General features: G+C 59.2%; 1 protein-coding gene and 1 non-coding gene across 2 annotated transcripts; one reads left to right on the top strand and one right to left on the bottom strand.

The window, feature by feature from the left end:
• Positions 1-669: 669 nt before the first annotated feature.
• Positions 670-27222, bottom strand: HADH (hydroxyacyl-CoA dehydrogenase). Its single transcript, XM_055142085.1, has 8 exons — positions 27003-27222; positions 10038-10166; positions 8531-8688; positions 6235-6361; positions 4199-4288; positions 3370-3442; positions 2219-2335; positions 670-1328 (listed from the first exon to the last, which is right to left on the bottom strand). Exons 1-8 carry the CDS (start codon positions 27126-27128, stop codon positions 1210-1212), a joined length of 939 nt encoding a protein of 312 aa, XP_054998060.1. The 5' UTR covers positions 27129-27222; the 3' UTR covers positions 670-1209.
• Positions 12370-12473, top strand: LOC129406387 (small nucleolar RNA U13). The gene has a single exon (XR_008630982.1). It is a non-coding gene; the product is annotated as a small nucleolar RNA U13 (small nucleolar RNA).

Genomic DNA, 27222 nt, shown 5'->3' with positions numbered 1-27222 from the left:
GAGCTGCTTTTCCAAACCAGGTGCCAACTGGTTCCCGTATGACACTGTACAGCGGGCTGGGCACGTGCTTTGCACTCAGCTGACCAGGCTTTGGTTCCCGGCACCCCGTCTGCTGCTCCAAGCCTGCCAGGAGTGAGCCCACAGCCCTTCTGTGTGTGGCCAAAGCACAAAAACAACCCCCAAAGCCCACCCTGTTTACTAAGCCCGTCCTCAGCAATCTGCAGTGGGCGGCCAGTATCAGGCCACGAGGTAGCCCAGGCCAGGCCCCTTTCTGGCCTGTGGGACAGCGGGGCTCTGCGGCTCGAGTGTGTAGTCACCCAAGCCCAGTTCTGCGACAGCGACTGCCCCGCGCGAGAGAGCTTTGGCTCTCTCTCCGTGAGGCCAGTGGACCTCAAGGCTTCCTGTGTCGTCTCAGCCTCAAACGTCTATCTTGGGAGACCGTTTCTCAAGCCAATGATTAAAAGAAGCTTATGTTACACTCCGGCTTTGTTGGCAAAGAAGAAACAGATGTTCCGTAAAGACTGTTTTCTGCGCCATTACTCCTCTCTGGTGAGAAACGCTGAGTGACAGGTACCGACGGGTCACACAGGAACACGGCCCCGTCCCTCCCTGCTGCCCCCTGGCCCAACCTCAGCCACCGTCGGTCCTTAGAACCACTCGGGCAGAGGGTGATTTAAAACTATTCATTTATTTCCATGTAAATTTCCAGATTAAAAGGTTGCCTTTAATTTGAGCCCGTGTTTTAGAGGCACTTTGATTTCTCATGAACGAGAGAGACGAGAACCACTCCAGCTGCAGATGTGACGGCGCGGGTTCCAGGCCGGGGCGTGGACTGTCCGGCCTGCAGGGGCTCCCAGAGGAGGGCAGGAAGCGTGCAGGGCAGCCGAGGGGGGAGCTGGTGTGGAGGCCGCCCCCCTCAGCCGCTGTGCGAGACAAGAATGCCCACCGCTGAGGGGCGTTCCCCTCCCCCAAAGAAGGAACATGAGTGGTTCTCGGTGACCACGACCAGGCTGCAGAGAAACGTTTGCTCCAAGGCACCAAAGGTGTAAAGCCTCTTAGGACAGGTGCGAACAGACTGAGGGCGGAAGTCAGTTCTCCAAGGGAGGGACCTGCTACTGTGGGAACTAGCGTGAATCACGGGGCAGATCACAATGAAAAAGAAACAAGGCACGTGGCCGCACTGCGCGGGGAGGGGGCCGGGCCGCCGCCTCACTTGTACTTGTAGAAGCCCTCCCCGGTCTTCTTGCCCAGCTTCTTCTCTGCCACCAGCTTGTCCAGGGCCGGGCTGGGATGGAACAAGGGGTTCTTGCTGTCCAGCTCGTGCCAGCCTGCAGAGAAGAGGGACAGGTTAGGGGGAGGGCTCTGGCACCGCACTCGGAAGGGGGCAGGCTCGGGGGGCCAGGGCCGCCCGCTCCCGTCCAGGCCTCCAGCGCCAAGGATGCAGACAGACCCTGCCAGGGACTGGCCCCAGGCGGGCAGGCCTGAAATATGGACGCCGCAAGGATTAAGAAAACAGAAGCAAGGGCCTGGGGCTCCTGGCCCCGGCTGAGGGAAAGGAGAGCCCGACCATCCTTCATGTAGGCGGACGCCTCGCGCCAGTCGCCATGGGAACGGCACTCTCCGGTCAGATGCCTGACTGCATCTACTAGGCTGGCTCCTGCACGGCCACGGCCTTAGCGGACGACACAAGCATCTTAACAGGCTTTCTCGGGACGAGCAGAGCGCGCGGTTACGGGGCCCGGCCAGGGCGGCCTTCCAGCTCCTTCATCGGTCTGGTCCCCGAGGAACCCACTAACCTCTCAGACCCTGTGACAATCCCAACTGGCCGCCCACCCCATCAGACCTGCCCTCTGGGGAAGGTTCTCAAACCTTCCTGTCAACTGGGGTCCCACACATCGTATGACCAAAAGCCAACCATGAACAACTTTGTAACTGGCTGCTCACGGCGATCCGATACAATTTAAAAAAAAAAATTTTTTTAAGTGTGTTCCAGTATAGTCCTAGGCTGAGTGCGCTAAGTCAAATAGTGACAGGAAGGACGATGTCCCAGTGTCCCCTCGCAGCACTGCTAAGGGCCTGGGGTCCAAGGTCAGGGGCCCGGCCGCCTTTGCTCCTTTCAGGGCGGGAAGTCGTCAAGACCACTGGGCACGTTCCCCGGCGAGGGCCCAGCCTCCCTTCCCCGTGGCACTGGCCGCAGGTCACGGAGCCCCGTGCCTACCGTCGATGATGAACTTGGTGGTGTCCAGCCCGACGTAATCGGCGAGTTCAAAGGGGCCCATGGGGTAGCCGGCGCCCAGCTTCATGGCGGTGTCGATGTCTTCCTTGGACGCGTCACCTGAGCAGACAGGGCGGTGCCTCGTCAGCCCCCAAGTGTCCCTTTGGGAGGGTCTCAGAAGCCCGTCCCAGAAGCCTGGCCGGCGGGGGTGTGGTGCCGGGAGCAGGCGCCTGAAGCAGCATCAGAGACGCCCTGAGCTGCCCGTGGGCATCAGCAACGTGCAGGCTGGGGGGCTCGGGGGTCACGGCGCAGTGTCGGGAGGGAGGGGCTTCCTGGGCCAGCCGCACGGAGTGAGCAGGGCGCGCCCCGCAGGGCTCTCGGAAGGCAAACCCGGGCCGTCTGAGCAGCCAGGGGCAGACGCTGCTTCCCAGGACAGAGGGGAGAGCCGGGACTGGAGGCACCGCGCTCAGCGCCCCAGACGAACCCGGGGACACTCGCGTCTCCAAAGGGAGACTCGGGGAGGGGTAAGGAGGGGGCCACGGCCTCTGCCGCCTCCTGCGGTGACCTTTGCCGGCACGGGGCTGGGAGCCTGGGGGTGCCCCCGGGGGAGACCCTCTGTGCAAGCTAAACGGGTCAGGGCAGCCTGTCCAGACCTCCTCAGGCTGAAGGCAGCGTTCCAGGGCCCGGGGCTGTGGCTCGGTGGTACAGGCCTGTGCGTGCCCCTCGGCCCCGGGAGCAGCCGCCAATCACGGCGGGGCTGCAGGGACGGGCCCTCACACCCGCCCCCACGTCTCCATCACAGCCTCACGCGGGGGCTGGCACAGCCCACTGGTGGCTCACGTGACTGTGACTGCCGCGCCAGCCGTGACGCTCTGTGGACAGTGCAGGGGTTTACGCAGCGTCACTGTCTGAAGCAGCAAACTTTGTCACGGAAAGCTGGGGGTCCCAGATGCGAGTCTGGTCTAGTTGTGTCACTCTCTCTGCCCTGTGTGTGTGTGGGGGGGGTGGTAGTGGGAGGTAAGGCAGGGGTCTGGGTCGGAGGGGGGTGTGGTGTTTGGGTCTGCCTAGGTCTGGGGGTCCCAGAACCCCACTCAGGCCTGGGGACACAGTGGCCAGAGCGCTGAGAGCGGCCCCCCGGCAGCTGGGTCACCCACCTCGCTCGTAGAGCCGCACGGCCTCCATGAGGTAGGGCACCAGGAGGCGGTTGACGATGAAGCCCGGAGTGTCCTGTCGGGAGGGAGAGGAGTCGGCTGAGATTCCCGGCACTTTCTCCTCCGCCGTCGCCAGGGCAGGGAAGCTGCTTCCTGCCAAGGGCCACTCGGATATCCCAGCCGGGCTGCACGGAGCACCCGAGCCCGTGAGCTGCCACACCTTCCCCACCCTGACGTACGGCCCCGCACGCTCAGAGGCGACAGGGCCACGGAGCCCGCAAGCACGAACACCTGAAACCCCAACCTGGACCCTCCCAGACCCGGGAGTGAAGCGGGGGCTGGGGAGACGGCACCGCGGGAAGGCGCTGGCCAGCACGTGGCTAAGCTGGGTCCCATCTCGGGCACCCCACACGGTCCCCTGAGCACAGCTGGGAGTCACCCAGAACCACCCGCCCCGGGCCCTGAGGGATGTCACGGGAAGCCTGTCCTGGGCTCGCGGGCTCCCGCGCCCACACTGAGTCTCAGCGACGGGGGCTCTCCCCGGAACACCACGAGCAGAGCCGCAAGGTCCAGCAGACGCGGCCGCTCTGGCCAACCCAAAGGACACGTGCGGGGGGCTGAAGGCAGCAGGAGAAACAGGTCACCCACCGTGGGCGGCGGTGACCGGAAACGATACGGACGACCCCATTTGTGCAGCGGGGGTCCTTCCTGCACAGCCCCGCGGCCCAGCGGGAAGCGGCCTGGCCCCACAGCACCAGGGCACAGGGCCGAGGGCGGAGCGAGAAGGCCTGTGAGCTGGCGCCCAGCCCCGGCACGGCCCGCCCGCGCCCACCTTGCAGGAGACGGGGTGCTTGCCCACGGCCCTGCTGAAGTCCATCAAGGAATCGAAGGTTTTCTGGCTGGTCATCGGCGTCTTGATGACCTGGAAAGGCAAAGCAGAGAATGAAGACGGCTGGGCAGGCCGCGATCTCAGGAGAGCCCAGGAGGGGCCCCCGGGCCGCGGGGGAGGACGAGCGTCTCCGGGCCCGGCCCCTGGCACAGCGGCAAGGCTGTGTGTATACAGGGGCACACACGTACAGGCACGTTTACATGTGTGTGAACGCGTGTCTCCCAGGCGCCAGCACCACGCCGGCCTGGGCCAAAGCCACGCACCGCAGGGACGGCTGCAGGAGTCGGGGGCAGTCAGCGGGGGCCGGCTCTGTCCCGCTGCCACCTCGCGCCAAAGAGGCCACGGCACAGGGACCGAGCAAAGCCCACGGCTCCGGGGCCGCTGCCCCACCACAGCCCCAGGCCCCAGAGGCCACCGAGCCAGAAGCCCTGGTCCTCAGGTGGGCACTGGAGCCCCGAGGCCAGGCTGGGCCTCCCTGGACACACGAGGTGGGTCCACCGCCAGTTCCAGCCCAGCGCACGGACGAGGAGGGAAGCCAGCAGAAACCACAGCTGTGGCCAGGCTCGGAGGCCATGGACCCCACCACACGCTGGGCTGCGTGTCAGCCCTGAGCACAGAACCGGGAGTGAGCCCTGAGCACAGAGCCAGGAGTCATCACTGAGCACAGAGCCAGGAGTGAGCCCTGAGCACAGAGCCAGGAGTCATCCCTGAGCACAGAGCCAGGAGTCAGCACTGAGCACAGAGCTAGGAGTCAGCCCTGAGCACTTAGCCGGAGATCACAGGGTGACAGACAGCACAGGGGTGAGGCACTTCCTGCCAGAAGTGCTGACCCCAGACCCATCCCAGGCACTGCTGGGAGTGGTCCGACCCCACCAGGTGTGCCCACCCCCACCCCCACCCCCACCCAAAGAAAAAAGAGGAAGAGCAAAGGGGCCACCGGGAGTGGCCTCCGCTAGGCTGCCGTGTGCATCCACATCACTGTGTTCCCACGGGGCCCAGCGGGAGCTCAGAAAAGCTCTCGAACCCGGGGCACAACCACGGCGGAGGCCAAATGCACCCTTGCTGGCATCTGGTTCCCAGAGCTCCCGCAGCCGAAAGGGCGCTGGGCCGCTGGGTACTTCCCAACTGGGCCACTGCTGCCCCTTGGGAAAGCCCTCACGACAGCCTGGGCTCAGCCCCAGCCAGGGCCGGGAGGGGCATGGGGGCCCGGGGAGAGCCGGGGACGGGTGGGCGAGGGAGGGGTGGGCATGGGTGGGCGGGGAGGGCCCCCACACTTCGCACAGGAACCCCCGGGCGTCGGAACAAACGCAGCTTTAATAGCGCCGCCGCCGGCCTGTAATTAGCCTCCCGTAAAGGCAAGTCGCCACAGCACGGGGCGAACCCTCTCCTGGGCTGCGTCTCCCGGGACCCCGTCTCCTCGCGGCGGGGGCGGGGGTGCACCCAGGCCCACTGCGTCCAGCAGGAGGGCCCTGGAGAGCGGCTGCATCGCGGGCCCGCAGCACCCCGGGCGGTTCCGGCTCGGTTCTGCTCTGGTACCCCCAAAGCGGTCCTCTCTCACGGCCACCCCGGGCCAGGCAGAGCCCCCAAGGAGGTGAGGGCAGGGGGAGTGCCAGGCCCTTGGGGGTCTCCAGTCCGAGGCCTGGCCGGCGGTTTCACAAACAAGCCTGTGAGAAGCCACGCGCGCAGCCTCCGGACGCCACCGCCGAGCCCGGGGCTCCCACAGGCCCAGCGCGGGCTGCAGGGGCACAGCTCAGCGCTGTGCGCAGACCCACAGGCGCGCAAAGCGGCCACACCGACAGCGCGCACGCACAGTGGGCGGACAATGCGCACGCACAGCGGACGCACGGACACCGTGCACACACAGAAAATGCACGGACAGCACGCACGCACAGCGGACGCATGTACCACGCATGCACAAGGGACTCACGTACGGCGCGCAAAGCTGACGCACGGACTCCCCCGCCCAAGACCCCACCCACCTCGACCAGCTTCATCAAGGGCACCGGGTTGAAGAAGTGGAGGCCGGCGAAACGGTCCTGGCGGCTGGTGGCGTTGGCAATGCTGGTGATCTGCAGCGAGGACGTGTTGCTGGCGAAGATGGTGTGTCTGCGGAGAGACGGGCGGGCGGCGTGTGAGGGCGCAGGAGGGGCGGCCTGCAGCCCCCGGTGGGGAGGGGGCCGTGAGGGCTGACCCCTAGAAAGCCGGGGGGTAGACACAGACTTGGCTCATTTGAAGTCTGAAAGTTTAGGGGCTGGAGAGTCCCCCAGGGTCGGGGTGCCCGTCTGAGTGCGGCCACCCTGGCTCCACAGGGCCCCTGGGCACCGCTGGCCGTGGTCCTAGAAGCCCCAAGAGCTGCCGGGGCGGTCGGGGATCCCCGGCTCCTAGGCAGGGCCTCAAACGGCGCCAGCGTGGCCACGGGGGGTCCCTGGGCCTCCTGGGCAACTCGGGGAGGACACTGCAGCCGGAGCGTAAATGGACTCAACCCACTCAGCCCGCACGGCTCATTACTCTTCGCCGACCTTAATTTTAGGGAGCGAAATTATTACTCCTGTCCCTTGTATTCGCTAATTTGTATGGCTTGTGAGAAAAAGGAAAAAGAAAAAGAAAGGCCTAACTGAGTTCAGGGACCCTCCCGGTGATCAAAGACTAGAAGTCAAGGAAGGAAACGTCCCAGACGCTGGAAAAACACACGGGAAAGGGGCCGGGCTGGGGGAGAAGCACTGAATCCACCAGGAACACCTGGCGGGAAACGGGAACCCACGCCCTGCTCCCTGCGAAGGGCCCGAGGGGACGAGGGGCGTCTCCCCCAGACAGCCGGCCCAGCTGCTCACGGACCGCGGGCGAGGCGCCTGCCTGGCACATGGACCAGGGTGCACTCCCCCAGCACCCCAGAGTCCGCTGGGCCCCCGAGTGATCCCAGAATGTAGAGTCAGGAGTTAGCCCCGACCCCCTCCCAGAAAATACACCCCACTTTTTAAAAAGTGCGTTCTATGAGGCCGAAGCTATAGTGCAGCGGGGAGGGCGTCTGCCTTGCATGCGGCCCAGCGGGATTTAATCCCTGGCATCCCACAGGGTTCCCTGCACACGGTCAGGAGGAATTCCTGACAGAAGCCGGGTGTGGCAGAAAATAGAAAACTGAGAAAGAGTGCCTTGTGTGTGCAAGAAAGACCACAGTACTGGGAAGGCCACTTTAGGCTTTGCCTAGGGCGCCACCTGGTGGCCAAGGACACACACAGCGATGTGGATCAGAACCAGGGTCTGGTCCCGGGCAGGAAGGTGGGAGCCGGAGGGAGGGGTGGGCGTGTGTGGCCCCTGCAGGGCGGCTGCTTGGCAAGACAAGGCAACAGCCTGCTTAGATGAGGGCCCCCACGCCACTTCTCACAACCTTCCCCCTGCAGACTCCCCCCAGCCTCCAGGCTGCACCCCTACTCTCATATCCTGGGGGTCCACTGAGGCCCACCGTGGCCCCGGCTGGGAGAGCCGCTCTCTGCCTCGCCCCTCAGCGGCTGCCACGGCAGGCGGGGCAGGCGGGCCATGTGCTGAGAGTGTGGGTGGGGGCGCGGCTCGGCACCCTCCGCCCGTGTGGCTCTGGGTTTGACCCCTCAAGACACGCACCGCGGCACGCGGGACGAAGTGGACAGGAAGTCAGTCTCCTGCCGGAGCAGGGGTCCACCTGGGCCAGCACCTCGCCACACAGGGACACGCCACAGAGGGTGAGCGAGGGTCCTCCCCGCCAGTGCCCATGGGGGTGTCTCGGGACCATCTCCGTATCGGGGGCTCGCGCCGGCCTGAGGGAACTTGTTCTGCCTGCAGCAGGCCCGCGGCCCGTCCCCAACACACACACACACACACACACACACACACACACACACACACACACACTCGGTCCCCCCGCGCAGCACCGGAGGAATCGGATCGGGAGACGATCTTGTTCCGGTTTTCCAACCCAGGAAGAGGCAGCCAGGGCAGAGACGGAGCCGCCGGCCGCTCAGCGTCCAACTCAACGGCCAGTCCCGGGCTCGGACCCCAGCTGCCCTGCCCGCGGGGCAGGAGGCCAGGACAGCAGGCACTGCCCACCGCCGCCCCAGCCCTTGTCAGTCAGGTGCGGGGAGCTCGCTGGAGCGCGGGGGCTCCCAGGCAGACGCAGCACCCACTGGGCAGCCCCACCCCGGGCCCGCAGGAGACACAGGCCTGGGCCGGGAGAAGCCTGAGCACTGCAGAGAGCTCTGGCCCTCCCCCCTCCCCGCCCGCCCCCGCGTGCCAGCGCTCACGTACTCGGCGGCGAACTTGTCGAGCCTCTGGAAGAGTTCGTTCTTCACCTTCAGGTTCTCCACGATGGCCTCCACCACCAGGTCCGTGCTGTGCACCACCGACGCCGCGTCCGTGCTGGTGGTGATGCTGCCCAGGCTCTTCTGCACGAACTCGTCGCCGGCCTGAAACGAGGCAGGAGACGGCCGGGTGGCAGGATGCCCGGGGACCATGGGGCGGGCAGGAGACGGCCGGGTGGCTGGGCGCCTGGGGACCATGGGGCGGGCAGGAGACAGTCGGGTGGCCGGGCGCCCGGGGACAGCGGGGCGAGGGCAGGCTTCACCCCTGCATGCAGATGGCCCGGGGCCCTGCCCTGCCTGTCTCTGCATGACTGGGCCACAGTGGCCCCAGGCCTGCGACCGGGGCAGCTGGAGGAGAGCAGGTCCCAGGCGGCTCGTGTCCCAATCCCGGGCCCCTCCGAATGCGCGCGGGGCGGGAGACACAGGGCGCCTGGCGGCACAGACGCGCACGCACGGAAGCAGGTTGTCTGCACTGACACTTGCTGTCCTGCACTGCCCACCCTGGGCCCTCGGCACGGTGGGCCTGGCCACGCGCCCTGCAAGCCTCTCCCCGCTGCCACGGCCACTGCAAGGGGGACGAGCCGCGGGGACTGTGGCTGTCCCGGCACGGAGGCGCCAGCACGACCGTGGTTCTGCTCACGGGAGGCCCCAGCGGCGGGGACGGGGTCAGCAGGGCTGAGGGGCCGGGGGCGCGCGGGAGCCTGTCCGGGGCAGTGACGAGGTGTGGAAATTCCACGTGGCGGCGAGGAGGGGGAGACGCCGGGGGCCTGAGAAGGGGCCGGGCGGCAAACAGTGTGCCGTGTGCATCTCAGCGCGGTGGGGAGGGCTGGGGGCGGGCGGGCACCCCTCACCCCGGGCGCCCTCCCCACCCTCTGCCTGTGGGAAGCCGGGAGACGGCGGGGCCAGGGTGCCCGGGTGCCCTGCTCCCTGCCAGGGCGAGGGGCGTAAGCCCCGACACGGCCTCCTCGACACGGCCTGCTGCTGCCCCGTCACACACCGGGGTTGCTGGCCCCACCTGCTTGGCCCACAAGCCCACCTGCACCTCCCTGGGACAGGGCCACGGGGCGTCCGGGGGCCCCACGTGATTCCACGGGTGGGATCATGAGGGGAAACAGTTCCGCGCGGCTCACAGCAGCACCAGCCCCGCGGGGACCCCTCCCCACACTACCCTGGGGTTCCCCGAGGGGACCCCTCCCCACATTACCATGGGGTTCTCCGCGGGGACCCCTCCCCACACTACCCTGGGGTTCTCCGCGGGGACCCCTCCCCACACTACCTTGGGTTCTCCGTGGGGACCCCTCCCCACACTACCCTGGGGTTCTCCTCGGGGACCCCTCCCCACACTATCCTGGGGTTCTCCGCTGGGACCCCTCCCCACACTACCTTGGGTTCTCCATGGGGACCCCTCCCCACACTACCCTGGGGTTCCCCGAGGGGACCCCTCCCCACACTACCTTGGGGTTCTCCGCAAACTTCTTCTTGGCCACTTTCTTCAGGCTGGCCTCAATCCCCTTCTTGGACTTCGCCAGAATGTCCTCGGTCTGGTCCACGAGCACGACCGTGTGGCCGGTGGCCGCAGCGACCTGAGGGTCGGAGAGAAACAGCAGTGCTCAGGGGCCGGGCGGGGCCGCAGCACAGCGGGGAGGGCGCTGGCCCTGCCCGAGGCCGACACCCCAGGGGGCCCCGAGCACTACAGGAGTGACTGAGTGCAGAGCCAGCATCAGCCCTGAGCACCGGCGGGTGTGACCCCAAAACAGACAAAAGCAAAACTCAGGCGTGTCCGACTCCTCAGGGCTCCCACCTGCTCAGCCCGAGTGGACCCCAGCCGGCCCAAGCCCCAGTGCTTCCTGTGGCGCGTCCCTCCAGCCCACAGACCCCAGGGACTGGCCAGCGTGGACACTGCTCTCAGCCCACAGACCCCCAGGGACTGGCCCGAGTGGACACTCTCTCGGCCCCCAAGCCCCCAGGGACTGGCCAGCGTGGACACTGCCCTCGGTCCACAGGCCCCAGGGACTGGCCAGTGTGGACACTCTCTCGGCCCACAGGCCCCAGGGACTGGCCAGTGTGGACACTGCCCTCGGCCCACAGGCCCCCAGGGACTGGCCAGCGTGGACACTGCCCTTGGCCCACAGACCCCAGGGACTGGCCAGCGTGGACACTGCTCTCGGCCCACAGGCCCCAGGGACCGGCCAGCGGAGGGGAGAAACAGACAGCAGCTGAGACGCCCGCTCTGGCTGCAGAGGCCGGACACAGGCTCCTCCCGGGCTGCCCCGTGTCCAGGCCGCCTGGTCCCATCGGAGCCCGGGGTGGGCTCTCATCTGCTGCAGGGACCCGCGATGACAAGGCGCCACTTTCTGGGGGCCCTGGGCGGAGTCTGTCCCCGCCGTACTGAGGCCCCCGCAGGAAGCCCTCGGCGACACCAACTGGGGCTCCCGCTTCCCCGCAGCCCCTGGGGCCACCGCTCACCTCTCACCTCTCACCTCCCAGACGAAGCGCCCGGCCAGTCCCCAAGTCCATGCCCAGGCCCCGTGGCCCGGCACAGGGAGGGGGCAGGGCAGCGGGCACGGCGCGGGCCCCGCACACGCCCACCGGGTTCGGGCCTTGGCCCCTCACTGCCTCACGCGCACAGCCACACGCTTCCTCGGGACAGGGGACCCATAGGCCGGGGCCGCACCCCCAGTCAGGGTTGCCGGGCGCGGGCAGACTCTCCCTGCACAGCCTCTGGCCCCAGCCGCAGGGACAGACCCGGCCCCTCACACTGTCCGCCTCCTCCTGAGGCCCGGGACGGGCGGTGTGGCTCTGTGGGGGAGCACCACGGAGGGAGGAGTGCGGACAGGCCGGCTCCGTGTCCGCCCAGGGGGCCGTGGCCTCGGCCGCTCTCGCAGTGGAGGGGAGGCCAGCAGCGCCCTGTCCAGCAACCTGCGGTCCTCGGAGCAGTGGGGCCGGCCGGCGGGGGTTGGGGCAGGGGGAGTGCAAGCACTCGGACGGGGGCTGCACCCTCAGGCCCGCCCCTGGACACCCGGCCCTGTGCCTCCGGACAGGAGCGCGGGCAGACGCCGGCATCGGCCTCCGTGTCCCTGCCCGGGCCCTCCCCGGGTCCAGCTCCGCAGGAAATACGAGTTCAGAACCTCGCTGGCACGGTGGGGAGGGCGCTGGCCTGGCACGCAGCTGGACAGGAGGTGCTCCCCGTGTGCTCCCCAGGCTCCGCCGGGACGCCCTGAGCACTGCTGGGCGGGACCCAGAGGCTCAAAAGGAGAGAACGGGGGTCCCCCAGCTCCCACCGGCCCAGGCCGGCTCTGTGCGGACCCTCCTGGCCGCATCCTGCCTGCCCGTGCGTGTGTTCCCGGGTGCAGTGAGGGCCAGCGACGGAGCCCACGTGGTGTCCCCGCACTGGGCGTCCAGGCCCACCGCCCCCGACGTGCCCGGCGAAGGCTCCCCTGGGGCTGAGCTGGCCGCCGTCACGTGTCTGCCCTGGGAGCCCGTGTCCAGGCCTGGCCACTCTCTGCGCCCCAGACGCGTCTGAAGGCCCGAACAGGTGTGGCCTGAGCGGCCCCCGGCCACCCCCCCGCCCCCCACTGCTCTGGGCATCGCTGCTGACCTCAGCCCTCCACTCCGCGCCAGGGCCCCGACGAGAGCAGCCGAGCGCACACCCGTGCGTACTTCCCTCTCCCACGGCGGAGGCAAAGCAAACACGCACACGTCTGGCGGCCAGTCCTCGGCCGGGCGAGCGGAGGCAGAGAGGAGCATTTTCAGACCAGGTGCTTCGGAGTGTAAGAACAGGCCGGGATCCCTCTCTGGTTCCTAAGCATGGCCATCAGGTATCCACACGTCCGGGTGACATGTGCCTCCCCGAGATCCTGTTATGCACTCGGCACACTACACATGTGACGTGGGAAAAAAAAAACACCCCGGTGGGTGAACGGGCGCTTGCCAGGGCCAGCGGCGGGGACACGGCACGCTGGCCGGGCAGGCAGAGCCAACTTGGGCTGGAAGGTGTCCCCGGCTCCGCGGCCGCGCAGGGCTGCCCAGCGGCGAGCAGCAAACCCAGCCCAGCCCGTCCCCGGGAAGCACGAGGGCTGCAGAACCCTCACCCGGACCCTGGCCCCGCCCCACGGCACCCGGGCAGCCTGGGGTCCCCAGGCCGTGAGCCCCGTCTCTCAGAGCCGCCCGGCCGGGGCCTCCTGACCCGATGGCCACACGGGCCCCGTGCAAGCTCCCCCGGGAGATACAGCCACCGCCCCCAGCCACGGCTCCGGCCCGAGCCCTAGGGAGGGACCAACTCAGGCCCCGCTACTGTCCAGATAAGGAGTTAGGGCCCTGGGGGGCCTGACCTGGTATCTGCAGGGGCTGGGGGTGGTGCAGGTGGCACCGGGGGCCTCTGACTCGAGGGTCTCTGGGCGGCAGATCCACAGAGAGACCGAGTTCCAGGTCCAGCTCTGCCTGGGAAACAGAAGGCTCTCTAGCGGTCCAAACGTCACCAAACGGAGCATAAGGACATTCCTGAGTGGCCTTAGTCTGTCTCTGTGTCTTTAGGCTGTGTTCTAACTCGCTGGGTGACTTACTTTGCTCGGCCGACCCAAGTTCAGTCCCCAGCACCCCATAGGGTCCCCCGAGCACCGCAGGAGTCATTCCTGAGTGCAGAGCCAGGAGGAGCCCCTGAGCATCGTCGGGTGTGACCCAAAAGAGGGAAAAAATGGCCCAAGTAGAGAAGCGGTCCCCTTATTTTAAGTCAGCGGACAAAACTGCAAACCAAGTGTACAGTGTGAATCGAGTTTAGACTAGATTTGTCCGCCCCCTTCCCGGGCTCCGAGAAGGCCCTGCACGGACAGCAAGGCCAGTGGGCCGCGTCTCCTGGGGACGAGCCTGGCCCCTCTGTTCCCTGCACTGTGCACACGGGGGCCAGGGGGCAGTGTAGACACGGGCTCCTGTACGCCGGAGGAGGGTGTGAGGCGAGTGTGCCTCCCCAGGCCTTTGAGGAAGGGCCGAGAGCTAAGTGCCACCCGCCCAGAGTAAGCACCGACGTCACTCGTCTGCTGGAAGCAGGAACTTAGAGCAAGAGACTGAAACTGGACAGTGCTCCGCTGAGTCCTGACAGCAGAAACACCGCCAGGTCTCTGGACACGAGCCCGGACACTCCCTACGGCCAACAGTCACTGATACACCTGCCTCTCCTCACCTTCCAGGTGGGGGCGGGGGGCCTGTCCCAGCCCCTCGGGCTCACGGCGGGGTCCACCCTGCACAGGCACCTCCTCACAGCCCCCCTAGCACCAGCCCGAGTCTCCCTGCGACCCTCTATCATATCTGCAGGTGCACACACACAAACACACACAAACACACACACACACACACACACGCACGCACACATGCACACGTGTGCATGCACACTCCAGCACGGACTGTTTGCTCTCATGCACACTGAAACAAGCCAGCAAGGACGCAGACATCACACGGGGCTTGCGGTGAGGGGTCAGAGCAACCTCGCGGCTCCGGCCCGGCTGACTCCCGCTGCCCCAGAAGGCCCAGGCAGGAGGTCATGCCTTGAAACATCCAGAACCGGCTGAAGTCCCCAGAGCGTCCCACTGACATCCACAGGGACTGGGGGGTGAGGGTCCTCCCCCAAGCAGTGGCGAGAGGGGGCAGGCCGGACTGTCCCAGGAGGGAGAGGGTGTCGTTACTGCCGGGGGAAGGAGGCACAGGGCCCAGCGGGGAGGCCCCAGGGAGACTCACTTCCAAGGGCCCGAGCCACGCAGCAGCGGCCAGCACGGAGGGGTCAGGAGCTAAGGGACTCGTGCCAGGGCAGGGGACGGCCGGGCCACACACAGGACAGGGCAAAGCCAGCCCCAACGCTGGCCAGCAGACGACTGTCCTGCGCCCTGTCCGGACCCGCCCTCGGGGGCCCCACCTCTTCCGCAATGACCCCTCCCCCCACCCGTTGACGGTTCCCGGCGTCAGGACGACAGGAGAAGGGTCTGGGGGCAGCGCTCAGCCCACGGACAGCGGGAGCAGACAGCGGGGAGAAGGCGGGCACAGCGGCCGGGACACAGCCCCACCCCGGGCCGCAACAACGCAGCCCATTGAGGCAAAGTGCTCGCCTGCTCCTCTGGGACCCAAGGGCTGGGGACACGCTCGGAGGAGAGAGTCCCGGTCCAGGGTCAGCTGCAGCTGTCCAGAGGCACGGCAGAGGGGCAGACTGGTCAGGGCTCCTCCCCCAGGACACCAACACTGAACCATCCACCCTCTGAAGAGGGTGAGGGTCTGTCTCTCACCCACATGCACACACGCACACACGCGCACACACACACATACTCATGCACGCCACACATACGCACACATGCACGCGTGCACACACACACATACACACACACACACACACACACACGCACGCACGCACACGCACACTCTGGGAGAAAAGAACCCAGCCCAGTGTCCTTCAAGGTGCAAATGTCCCGTTTCCTAGGAGCTGCGCCACGGAAGAAGAGGGAGCGGCTCGGGGCCCCTGAGAAGTCAGAGCCCCCAAAACACCCCCTGGGGGCGACCAGCCCCCCAGTGACCGAGTGCACGACCCCCTCGGGGGGCCTCAGGCAGAGGCAGACCTGGGCAGGCTCGCCCGACAGATGGAAGGAACGAGCAGGCACGTGTCTCTCATCTCTGTCTCCCGAAGCCACAGCAACCTGTCCCCGGCTCGGGCCACTGCACAATCAGGCGCCTCTGCCCACCCAGGGGCTGCCGGGGGCAAATTGCTCGTGAGAAGCACGTCAGGGGCTGACGCGCGCACGCACAGCAGCGAGCTAGGCAGACTCACACATTAACCCGCGGCCTCCGCGGCTTCTTTCAAAATTGAAAACAAACAAGGAATGAGAGGCCAAGCGGACAAGCCCGGAGCAACAGAGGCGCAAGTGGCCCGGGCGCGGCCAGGCGGTTAACCCGGGGCCCGCCCGCCCGCCCGCTTAACTGCCCAGAGACGGGCTGGCGCGCACACTCCCAGTCTCTCACCCACTCGGCACCCACCAGAACAAAGTGGTGAGTGGGAGAACCGGTGTAAGCCAACGGTCCCCGGCGGGACCGGCCCAGACAGCTAGAGACCGGGGACAGCGGCGGGCTGCCCTACCAGGGCCCTTCCGAAGGACCAAAAAGGCCCCCACCTCATTCTGGGCGCCTGCTCAGCCAGCAGGAACACGGCACCGGCCACAGGAGTCCCCAAGCACCGCTCACGCAGCGCCACCTCTGTGACCAGGAGACCCTCCGAGGGGAGGAGGACAGGGCAGAGCAAGTGTCCTGGGGCAGCAGACAGGGGCGGCTGTTTGGGAGCTCTTGGCCAGAGGCCCTGCCCGCATGACCACCCCCGTTACTCAGGTGGTGGCAGTCCTGCTCCAGGCCCCCCCCCCCCCGGTAAACCGAGGCCAGAGCTCTTAGCAACTTGCACTGTTAGACTGGCAGGAGCCCAGCCAGCAGGCGCCCAGCCAGCAGGCGCCCAGCCCCGCGGACCTGGCGCCACCTCCATTCAGAACACACCCCTGCGCTGAGACAGGGCCAGCCTGTGCCAGAGGCCTCGGGGCAGAGGGACTGAGGCAACGCGGCTGGGAGGGCAGGGAGGAGGCACCGCTGAAACCACGACAGGCCACGGCAGCCTGGGCCAGAGATGTCCCCGGAGAGGAGGCGAGGTGGGCCGGGAGTGGCTCAGGGTGGGAGGCACACCTCAGGCATGTGTGAGGTCAGTTCGTTCCCTACAGCCAAAATCTGTAGCACTGTAGCACTGCCATCCCATTGCTCATCGATTTGCTCGAGCCAGCACCAGTAACGTCTCCATTGTGAGACTTGTTGTTACTGTTTTTGGCATATCAAATACACCACGGGGAGCTTGCCAGGCTCTCCGAGAGGGGCGGAGGAATCGAACCCGGGTCGGCCGCATGCAAGGCAAATGCCCTACCCGCTGTGCTCAGGTGGTTACTGAGCACCCCTGTTAGTAACCCCCGTTACTCACCACCTGAGTAACGGGGGTTACTATTTGGTGCTATCGCTCCAAAATCAACAATGAAAGAACAATGCTGCGGGTGGTGGAGAGAGTCAGAAGCCAAGTGGGGGACAGGTGGAAGTGACCGTTCCCACAGCCACCTCCAGTGAGACCCTCTGCCTATGCATGGGTCCATGATGGGTCCCACCCGTGGGATAAGTAATCCTCCTTCTCTCCTGGCTGCTCAAGGATGTGGACCACACGCCCCTGCACCTCTCAATGCCAGTAATTCCCCTCCTCCTCCCGCAGGGTAATACCCAAAACAAGAAATGGAACTTTCTTTTTAGAAGCTCCATCTCGACACCCTTTTATTTTCTTCAAAGGTACCGGATGACGTGTGATGACGTGTGCTGCGGTCCTAGAAGGTCTGCACAATCCCACTCCTTTTGCAAGAGTCCAGATGTTAACAACTTGTTGCTGAGATGTTTCAGTCAATGTTCTTGGAACACCGTCTCTTTATTTCACACCTTCCTACTCGGATGTTCACTCGGGAAGGGAATGTGGCGGAGCCGGGGCTACTCTCTGAATCTCATTTAGGTCACTGGTCCTCGTGTCCCGGAGGAGAGGACGGGGACAGTAACGAAGCCCACGAGGGGCTGGACAGACAGCTCCCTGGGGTGGGCACATGCTGTGGTGTGTGTTGGTGCTAAGCCAGGCCTCTGGACGCTGCCCTGCAAGCAGGAAGCAGAACCGAGGCCCCACTTCACGCTAATTGGGCAAGCGAAGAATTAGTGAGTGCGATGACCTGGAGGAGGACAGCATGCTCTCGGACACCCACCTGGTCACTCATTATCTTGGCAGAACAAGATAATGTTCCCTTTCTCACATATTCTTCATCTGGACTGACCTTCAGGTACCAGTCTGAGCCTTCTCTTGGCCCCACGTGTAACCGACCACAAGAATGTGGGGGACGTGATCTGTAAATCCGACGTGTCCAGTTCCGTATCTTCCTCTGACGTTTTAATCATGACAACATAGCTCTGACAGCATAGCTTTGACAAGACAATGCATTCCCTGAGGTTCCTTCGACAATGCTCATCCTGTAACTGTTCGTACTCTCGGTAGTGAGTCTTTCTCTGTGATGAAGTCATTAGGATGGAACTGATAAAAAGCAGGTAAGAAGGGGCCTCTGGCAGTCTTTGCCCCGAGCCAGAGCGAGCCTTGGCCCTCCGTGCTCTCTACATTGCTCTTGCGGGTTTTATCTCCGTGCCTCCGACCGAAAGAAGATTCACAACCGAAAGAAGATTCACGCAACATCTGGCGCCCAACTGCGGCCAGTTGTAACCCGGGTTACAGGAGGAACTGGGAGGGATAAAAAGTTATCGGGTCTACAGGGTCTCCCAGAAGTCGGAGTCGTAAATAATGGGCAGTTCAACGTCGCAGCAGGATGTGTATATTGACGTCCTGAACCCTCTGAGAAAGGCAGCTGGCCTGCCCCTGAAGGAACAAGTCCCGCCTGCCTCCTCGAGAGGATACGTAAGTACTGTTATTGCTCTGGGCCCAGGAGTAGAGAACAGTTCGATCTGAAACCGTGGGGAAAAGTAGGAAAAGAATTTTGTCGTGTGCATCAAGGAGGGACTTGACCCCTGCAGAAGAACAGGCCGAGTGTGGTGTAATTACCACCGCCCTGATTCCTCCGCAGGAGCCTGCTGGAAAATCAGAAAGGCGAGCTTTTCCAGGGGGACGCAGGCAGATGCGCTCGAGGGTGGCTGGTCGGGGAGTGTGGGACACGTCCCCACTGCCTCCGGGACACCCCAAGAACAGGACACCGTTCAAGTAAGAACTTTTAAAGTCAAAAATGGTAACATCCGACCACCTTAAGTTTACAAAAAGTTTTGTCATAATTTATTTTGCCAAAATAGTTTATATTATCAAAAGCACTTTATTGACCCATTTTTAACAAGCAGGAAACAGTCTGGTCAGGCTGGGAAACAAGGAGACAAAGTTTCCCAATTGGCCACAGGGCTCAATTTTGCCCTGGGGACTGCCCCTTCCTTTCTCAGTCCATCAGTTTTCTCCCTGCCATTACTGAAGAGGCAGATCGATCAATCAACTGTATGTGTGTGCACAGCTGCATGTGGTATCTGTCGTCAGTCTATTGTCTTTCTGTCTGTCTGTGTGGAATACTCAAATGTTAGAGCCAGGTTGAAATTAGAAGTACAAATCCTTAGACCTGGACAAGTATCACCATTACAAGAGGTTAGAGTGATATGCAGCCCAGCAGTTGAAGGGAACACCAAGTAAAGGGTGTTTGGAGGACCCACTCAGGTTGGGAGATGCACGCTGAATGTAGACTATAGATCGAACACAATGGCCACCCAATGCCTCAATTGCAAACCACAACACCCAAAGGAGAGAGAGAGAGCAAAAGGAAATGCCCTGCAACAGAGGGGGGTGGGGTTATGGGGCGGGGGTGGTGGTGGAGAATGGGCACTGGTGGGGGGATGGGTACTCAATCACTATATGACTGAAACGCAAACATGAAAGTTTGTAAATATGTATGTAACTGTACCCCACAGTGATTCACTTAATAATAATTAATAATTAAAAAGTTTAGGTGTTTTTGGAAATTGTCAGACCAAGTTCAAACAAAGATTTTTCATCAGAATGTTGAGTCTACAGAGAAACTGAAATCCTCGATCTAAATATCTCTTATTGAAAAACAGTAATGGTTATCAAAAGTTGAAATTCTTTTGAATTTCAAAATCTGTATCATCTTGAAAAGAGCTGCAGAACTAGAGCCTAAAACTAAAGTGAAATAAGAGTTCAGAGAACTCAAGGTTTTATCTTACAAGCCTCTGCGAATCTTAAGGAAAAATTAGGCCATTTTACAAAACATAGGTATGGAAGCCGTTAAAACAAAGCTTTCTCATGTTTTCATAAACATTGAGAAAAGTTTAAAACATACGGCTTTGTGCTGAAATTTCAGACCAGCTTCAGGTCTTGCTGATGGGGAAAAAAAGTGAGTCATTTAAAAAATCCAAGCGGCCCTTTGGACCCTGCTGCGGAGCGAGCATGATGGAAGAGCCCAAGGAAGCGCCCTTGGACTCCAAGCAGCCCACTGAACTAATTCCGGCATGGGAGCGGAGACCCCACGGCGGGCTGAAACAGTGGGAACCGGGCATCCCCCAATTCTTTTAACCTCTCTCTCTCAACTCCTTCCTCCCGAGCACAGCGCAGGGGCCGCGGCTTTCTGAGCGCAAAATGGAGACGCCGAGCCTCTCTCTAGGTTTCTCCATCTTATGAGCACCATAAAAGGGTAAAAGTTTGTAGTGATGTTATTTCTGGTTGTACTTTCCCTGGACTTTATACAGAAACCCAAAACCACGCGGCCGCAACAGCGGCCGCGCAACCTAATGTCATCTTAGCATCAGCAATATGTAATGGTTCCTTTTTAATGGGTCGGACTTTTGTGGGAGATCCTAACAAGAATAGTAAGTCTGTTGCTGAAATACTGACGGCAATCAAAGTGGTAGCCATCTCTCTAGACTGAACTAAGCTATATCCCCACGCCGGCTGAGAAGAAATTTTCTTCTTTCTCGGGAAGAAACGTGGCGTGGCGTCAACTATAGTGTGATGTCCATTAAGCAAACAGACCTGGTGGTGTGGGAATGGGATATAAGGGGAAAAATTATGTACATGGAACAGTGGGACGCTGGTGGAATCTCCAGCCGGAGCCGATACCAGCGCAAGACCTTCGGTTCCAGAAACTGCTTGCAGACACTCTACTAGTCTATCAACTAAGCCAGAGCCCCACGCCTGCTGATGACGGGAAATAACCATCCTATTCGGTTTTTTTCCCCTTGTCAGGCAGCGTGGCGATTACTAAACAGGCGTGAACTTGGTGGCTCGGGGCAAGGGGGAAAAAGAAAAGTTATGTAACAAACAGCAGGACTTAATATCTCTATATTCTTAGCAGTGGAGAACTATCAAATGCCTCCTTGGCAATAGGACTGTCTTTTTTTGGGGGGGGGAAACCCCAACAACGGTAGTGAGTTGTGTGTTGAAACATGGAATGTAATTGAGATAAGGCGTAAACGAAGTGAAACTTATCACTTACAAGGGTGGGGACTGGGGAGGTGGGAGGGGGCGGCAGGTATACTGGGGGGGTTGGTGATGGAAGATGGGCACTGGTGAAGGGAAGGGTGTTTGAGTATTGTATAACTGACATAATCCTGAGAACTATGTAACCCTCCACATGGTGATTCAATAAAATTAAAAAAAAAAAAGAAGGGTGTGGCCAAAACACACACACACACACACAAAAAAAATCCAAGCGGCTGAAAACTGCCCCTTCGGCTTTAGTGGCCTTGCAGTTGAACAGAGGCAGTTGCACCGTCACCCGCCCTGCCCCCCCTCCCAGCGAGCCTGCCCCAGGTGGGAATGGGGATGTATCACAGTACTATGCTGATTCCAGTCTTGAAGTTAAGAAGTTAATATCTAAGTGTTAAAAGTTTTGAATACCTTTTGAATTAAGTATATCAAGAAAACAAAATACGTATTTGTTGTAAAAAAGGAATTTAAAGTTTAAAGTATTTTGGCAGAAGAGTTTTGTCTCAAGAATGATGAAAGGAAATAGGAGATAAAACAGAAACTAGAAGGCACATTTGACCTTCTTACTAAGATAAATATAAATAATTTAAAACTTTGTTCCCTTTCTCTGTATTTTGTGATTTTCAAAGATTGTTTAAAAATACAACTTAAACTGCATAAGTATTTGAGTTGTATGCTGGAAAGAACATGGAAATTGAGGTTAAAGTCATTTAAAAAAATACAAAATGCAGTCTACTGGAAGTGATGAAGTGAGCAAAGACTGAAGAAATATGTAGATAAATGAAATATATGAGTCTAGTGAGCATTTGAACCCTCTTTATCCGTATTTTCCTAGAATTTGGAATCCTATAATTATGAGCATTGCAAACCTTTTGAATATCTACAGGACTGATGTAATACTTTTGAAAGAGTACTGCAGAGTATAGCTCAATCCTGGTAATTGAGATGATTATCAACTTGTTTCCAAATTTCTTGGTAGATCAAGTTATATTAAGTTCAGTAAAAATAAGGTTAAAACCTTTCAGATATGACTACAAGGAAAGAATACAAATGTGTATTTTCAGTAAAAAGAATGATGGATGGAGATATCATTAATGGAAAAAGGAAAGGAATCTTGTTAAAGTGAAACTGGTCTTGAAGAAAGATTACAGGACAGAATGGATGTAAAGGAAGTTTGAGGTTCTGTATTAAGAAAGGAAGCTGTGATCAAACTATATTGTTATAAAAACTCTTAAAATTATCTGCAGAATTGTTCTAGTATCAAGACTCCTGCTACATTTTTCTTAAACGATTAGAAATCAAGATTTTCAATATGAAACTACAAAGGTTAGATATATTTTCAAACTGTATATTCTATCTCTACAGAATTTAATGCTTTTTTTTTCACTAAAACCTATAACAAACATATATTGCATCTCATTTGCTTTTCTCCTCTCTGTACCTTCAGTATAAACTCTTAATTTTGATAAAAATTTAAATCATTATATGAAAGCTTATATCCTTCTGCCATATGTTATGCTAAAAGGAAAGATTCATTGGGACAATTCTGAAACGATATCTTGTAAATAGTTTAAACATGGGGCTGGAGCGATAGCACAGGGGATAGGGCGTTTGCCTTGCACGCAGCCGACCCGGGTTCGATTCCCAGCATCCCACAGGGTCCCCTGAGCACCACCAGGAGTAATTCCTGAGTGCATGAGCCAGAAGTAATCCCTGCGCATCGCCGGGTGTGACCCAAAAAGAAAAAAAAAAAAAGTTTGAACCTGTCTGGGTTGAGCAGTGGCCCTTGAAACAAGAAAAACTTAAATTAGTTAGAGAACAACTAGATTTGGTACACACTGTCCCTCGCTCCAGCCCCTGAATTCACCAGTGTTTGTTATCAAGAAAAAGACGGGCAAAGGGAGAATGCGACTGACCTGAGGAAAGCTAACGGTGGCACGGAGTCCAGGGGGCTCTACACCAGGGCTGCCCACGCCGGCACGGACTCCAGAACAATGGAACATGATGATGATGGACTGGAAAGACTGCTGCTCCACTGACAGAGGGGGATAAGGAAAAATTCACCTTTCTGGTGCCTTCTCTAAAAAGTGAATTTCCGACTAAAAGATATCCCTGACTGTCTGGCCTCAAACCATGATGAATAGACCTACAGTGTGTCAACACTTGGTCAATGTGTCAATAGTTAGTAAACCAGTCTTTAGAAAAACTAAGAAAAAAATTTATAGACCCCCAAATTCATCCGTTCTATGGATGGCATATTGCTGGCCACCCACCAGAACAGGATCCGGAGAACACGTATGAACAGACCTGGAATGAAACGGAATCTTGAGGCTGACAAATAGCTACTGAAAAAGTCCAGAAAATGCCTCCTTGGGAATACCTAGGACAAAGTGTTTGGTAAATTAAAATTATTCTACAAAAGATACAAATCAGGAGAGATACTCTAAAGATGTTAAATAACTTTCAAAAATTATTAGGGTATATTAATTGACATCAACTGTCTCTTGGAATTCCAACTTGCACCGTACAAAGTTATCTTCTTTTTTTTTTTTTCTTTTTGGGTCACACCTGGTGATGCACAGGGGCTACTCCTGGAGGTGCTTGGGGGACCCGGTGGGATGCTGGGAATTGAACTCGGGTTGGTCGCATGCAAGGCAAATGTCCTACCCACTGTGCTATTGCTCCAGCCCCTTATCTTCATTTTTAAGACCTATAATATTAATCATGTTACAGGTATTCCATACAACAGCACTGGTCAATCACTCATAGAACGAATCAACAGAACACTGAAAGATATGCTCATTAAACAAAATGGGGGAATATGTAATAGCGGTAAATTTTTTTAAAATTTGGTTTTATAAATTTGATTGAAACTAAAACAGCTACTGAATTACATTGAGACAGTCACCAAATTCAAGGAAAGGATAGAAATCCCCCTGATTTGAGAGAAAGTCCCTCTGAGAATTACAGTGACACAAGATAAGGATCCTGTAAGTCATGAATGAGTCCCCATGAATATCATACAATGGGAAAGAGGCTTTGCTTTTACACAGGTAAAGAAAAATTTTGGTGCAATTCAAAAAGGCTTCAAGTGATCAACAATACAGGTAAGTTCATTGACAATTAACTTGACATACTGGGCTTTCATTCCTTGCCACCCCTTTACTGAGGGTGTGTCCTGGATGAAGTGACACCTATTTATAATAATGAAACCTCTTGACTGTCTGGCCCATATGGCAATCATGGGCCCCTAAAACCGGAGGAAGAAGGAACAATTTTCCCTGAATATGAGACAGGAATTAGGGGAACGCCTATTTGCACTGGAGCAGGGGACCATTGCCTGCAATTGACCAATCAGGTCTGGCTGACATCGTATTTCTTTATTACTGAGCCTAGACAACGTAGGTGGTTAATGTTCCCAGCTATAGGCTATAAAGCTATTGAATTGGCTGCAAATACATCTATCCCAGCCAGGCCTTCGTGTAAACTGGAGGCCGTGAAATATTTGTACCATTGGGAACATTTGTAGCAGGTCAGTCACTAATATTTATATTGATGATTCCATTTGAATTCTCTGGATTGGAGCCCTAAAAGTTATGCTAGTCGGATGGATAAAAGGGGGGGGGGGGAAGAAACCTGATATGGCAATTAAAGGTGATCAATATATGAATGCTATACCAAATGACACTATGTATTGGGAAAATGAAGGACTTGCCCCTCCAGCACTGTTCCAACCAGGAGCTACAAAACAAATTTATTTTTGGAAAATGGCTCTGTTCCATATGAGCTTGCATCTTAGCAGGGCGGCCAAAGTAAGAATGGCACTATCGATGTGATGCATTTATTTCAACAGAAATTTAACCCGCCCTGTCTTAGCTTGTGTGACTCTTCCTTATGTGATCTTGAAAGGAAAAATTAATTGGGACATACATGAAGAAGTTATTTCCTGCAGACAGTGTTCCACGCATACTTGCATTAACCCATCTATGAGGCTCCTAGAAGGGGAGAGGTTACATTTTCTCAGAGCCCGAGGAGGTGCCTGGATCCCAGTGACTCATTCTCAACCATGAGAAGAGAATCCAACACGGGAGTGGTTCGCCAACTACTTGTTCATCTTTCCCAATGGACCAAGAGACTCGTGGGGCTGCTTATTGCTGCAATCATGAGATCATTGCAGTGACAGCGACGATGTCCGTGGCCAGTGAAGCTCTAAAGCAAGGAACAGAGACAGCAGAATTCATCCAGAAGTGGCAAAGAACTCTGAGAAATTACGGACTGCTCAAAGACCAACTGACTCTGAACTGCAGGCTGAATTAGCTGACGTTGCAAAAATTGTTACTCTGCTTGGAGACCAGTTAGCTAGTCTCCATCGCCAAAGGTCTTTGAAATGTGATTGGAATATTACTTTATTTTGTATAACCCCTGTACCACATAATGAAACTGAGTTTCCTTGGGGTAAGGTTAAAGAACATCTTTTAACACACAAAAATATTACAGCTAAGATTCTGGACTTGCAAAATAAAATACACGGTACCTTTAAAGACCATCTTCCTAATCAGGGGGCCTCCAGAAATATGGCAAGGAATGTCTGATGGCCTAAGTTCCCTCAGCCCTGGAACTAGCATCAAGGGATTGACGGACGGATCTGTAGGACGGATGTTCTGCTACTCGTACTGGCCATTGTGTGTTTGTACCTTATTGGAAGTTTAAACTGTACAAAACTAGAAGCCAGAACAAACAGGTGGACCAATTTGCTGTGATGGCTAAAATTTGCCCTAAACAAAAAAGGGAGATGTTGTTGCTAAGCCAGGACATTAGGACGGACCTCTGGACGCTGCCCTGCAAGCAGGAAGCAGAACCGAGGTCCCACTTCACACTAAGTGGGCAAGCTAAAAACTTGTGAGTGCGATGACCTGGAGGAGGACAGCATGCTCTCATACACCCTCCTGGTCACTCATTATCTTGGCAGAACAAGGCAGCAGTTTCCCTTTCTTACATATTCTTCATCTGGACTGACCAGGTATCAGTCTGAGCCTTCTCTTGGCCCCACGTGTAACCGACCACAAGAATGGGGGGGACGTGATCTGTAAATCCGACGTGTTCCGTTCCATATCTTCCTCTGACATTTCTAATCATGACAATGTAGCTTTGACAGCATAGCTTTGACAAGACAATGCATTCCCTGATGTTCCTTCGACAATGCTCATCCTGTAACTGTTTGTACTCTCGCTAGTGAGTCTTTCTCTGCGATGAAGTTATTAGGATGGAACTGACAAAATATAGAATAAAAGGTGGCCTCAAGCCTGAACGAGCTCTGTACATTCCTCCCACGTGTTCTGTCTCCGTGCCTCTGACGGAAAGAACATTCATGCAACAGGTGTGGAAGGACTGGTTCAAATACCTGGCACAGCATGAGACTGCTCGGAGGAACTGGCGAGGGCGCAGCCCCCAAGCTCCACCCCCAAATAGGATGGTGATACCTCGTCCAAACCATCTTAGAGAAAAGAAAGGAAAGAGTGGGACAAAATGCTAAGACCCAGATAGCAGGAGAAAACAAACCCAACGAACGTGGTGCAGCCTAGGGCTGGGTAGGGATGGTGGGGGGGTGGGGGGCGCCAGGGTCACCTCCCGTGGCACAGCTGACCCTCGACCACCGCGGGTCACCTCCCGCGGCACAGCTGACCCTCGGCCACCGCGGGTCACCTCTCGAGACACAGCTGACCCTCGGCCACCGCGGGTCACCTCCCGCGGCACAGCTGACCCTCGGCCACCGCGGGTCACCTCTCCAGACAGAGCTGACCCTCGGCCACCGCGGGTCACCTCTCGAGACACAACAGGCCTGACCAAGGCGCGGGCGCGGCGCTGCCCAGGGCGCACACAGGGCACTGGGGCAAAGGTCCCGGCGCTCCGGCTCCCTCCCGCGGGGAGTAACTGGACCGGGCACGGCTGCAGAACCAGGGCCGCCTGTCCGCTCCCACACGGACACGGCGCACGCGCTCTCTCGGCTCGCGAGAAGACCCCACGCGGGCACGGCCCCACGCTCCCCGCGGCTCGCGCACGGACCCCCACGCTCCCCGCGGCTCGCGCACGGACCCCCACGCGTGCACGCCCCCCACGGCCGCCTCCCAACCTTCCCGGGGCTCGCGCACCGGCCACACGCGCGCACGCCCCCCACGGCCCGCGGCCCGCGCCCCCGGCCGCTCCCGGCGCCCGAGCCCGCGGCCCCGCGTGCCGTGGACTGTGGGGGGCGACGGCGGGAGGGCGGGGCGCGGGCCAGGCCCCGGGGGGGGGGCCGGCGCGGACGGTCCCGCGGGGTCCGCACGCGCCCGAGCTGCCGCCGCGGCGGGGGGCGCACCTGGGCGATGCCGGCGCCCATGAGCCCCGCGCCGATGACCGTCACGTGCTTGACCATGATCTTCTTCGCCGAGGAAGAAGCGGAGGATGACAGGGAGCGCACGAGCTGCCGGGTGACGAAAGCCATGGCGTGAGGCGGCGTGAGGCTCGGCGGCGGCGCGGGGCCCACTGAGCAGGGCGAGCCGCGACCCCGGGGGCGGGGCCGGCGCCGTGACGCCTCC

The sequence above is a fragment of the Sorex araneus genome, chromosome 6 (assembly GCF_027595985.1).
Source record: "Sorex araneus isolate mSorAra2 chromosome 6, mSorAra2.pri, whole genome shotgun sequence".
NCBI classification, from domain to species: domain Eukaryota; kingdom Metazoa; phylum Chordata; class Mammalia; order Eulipotyphla; family Soricidae; genus Sorex; species Sorex araneus.
The sequence above is the reverse complement of the archived record's forward strand: the minus strand, read 5'-3'. Positions and strand labels throughout refer to the sequence as shown.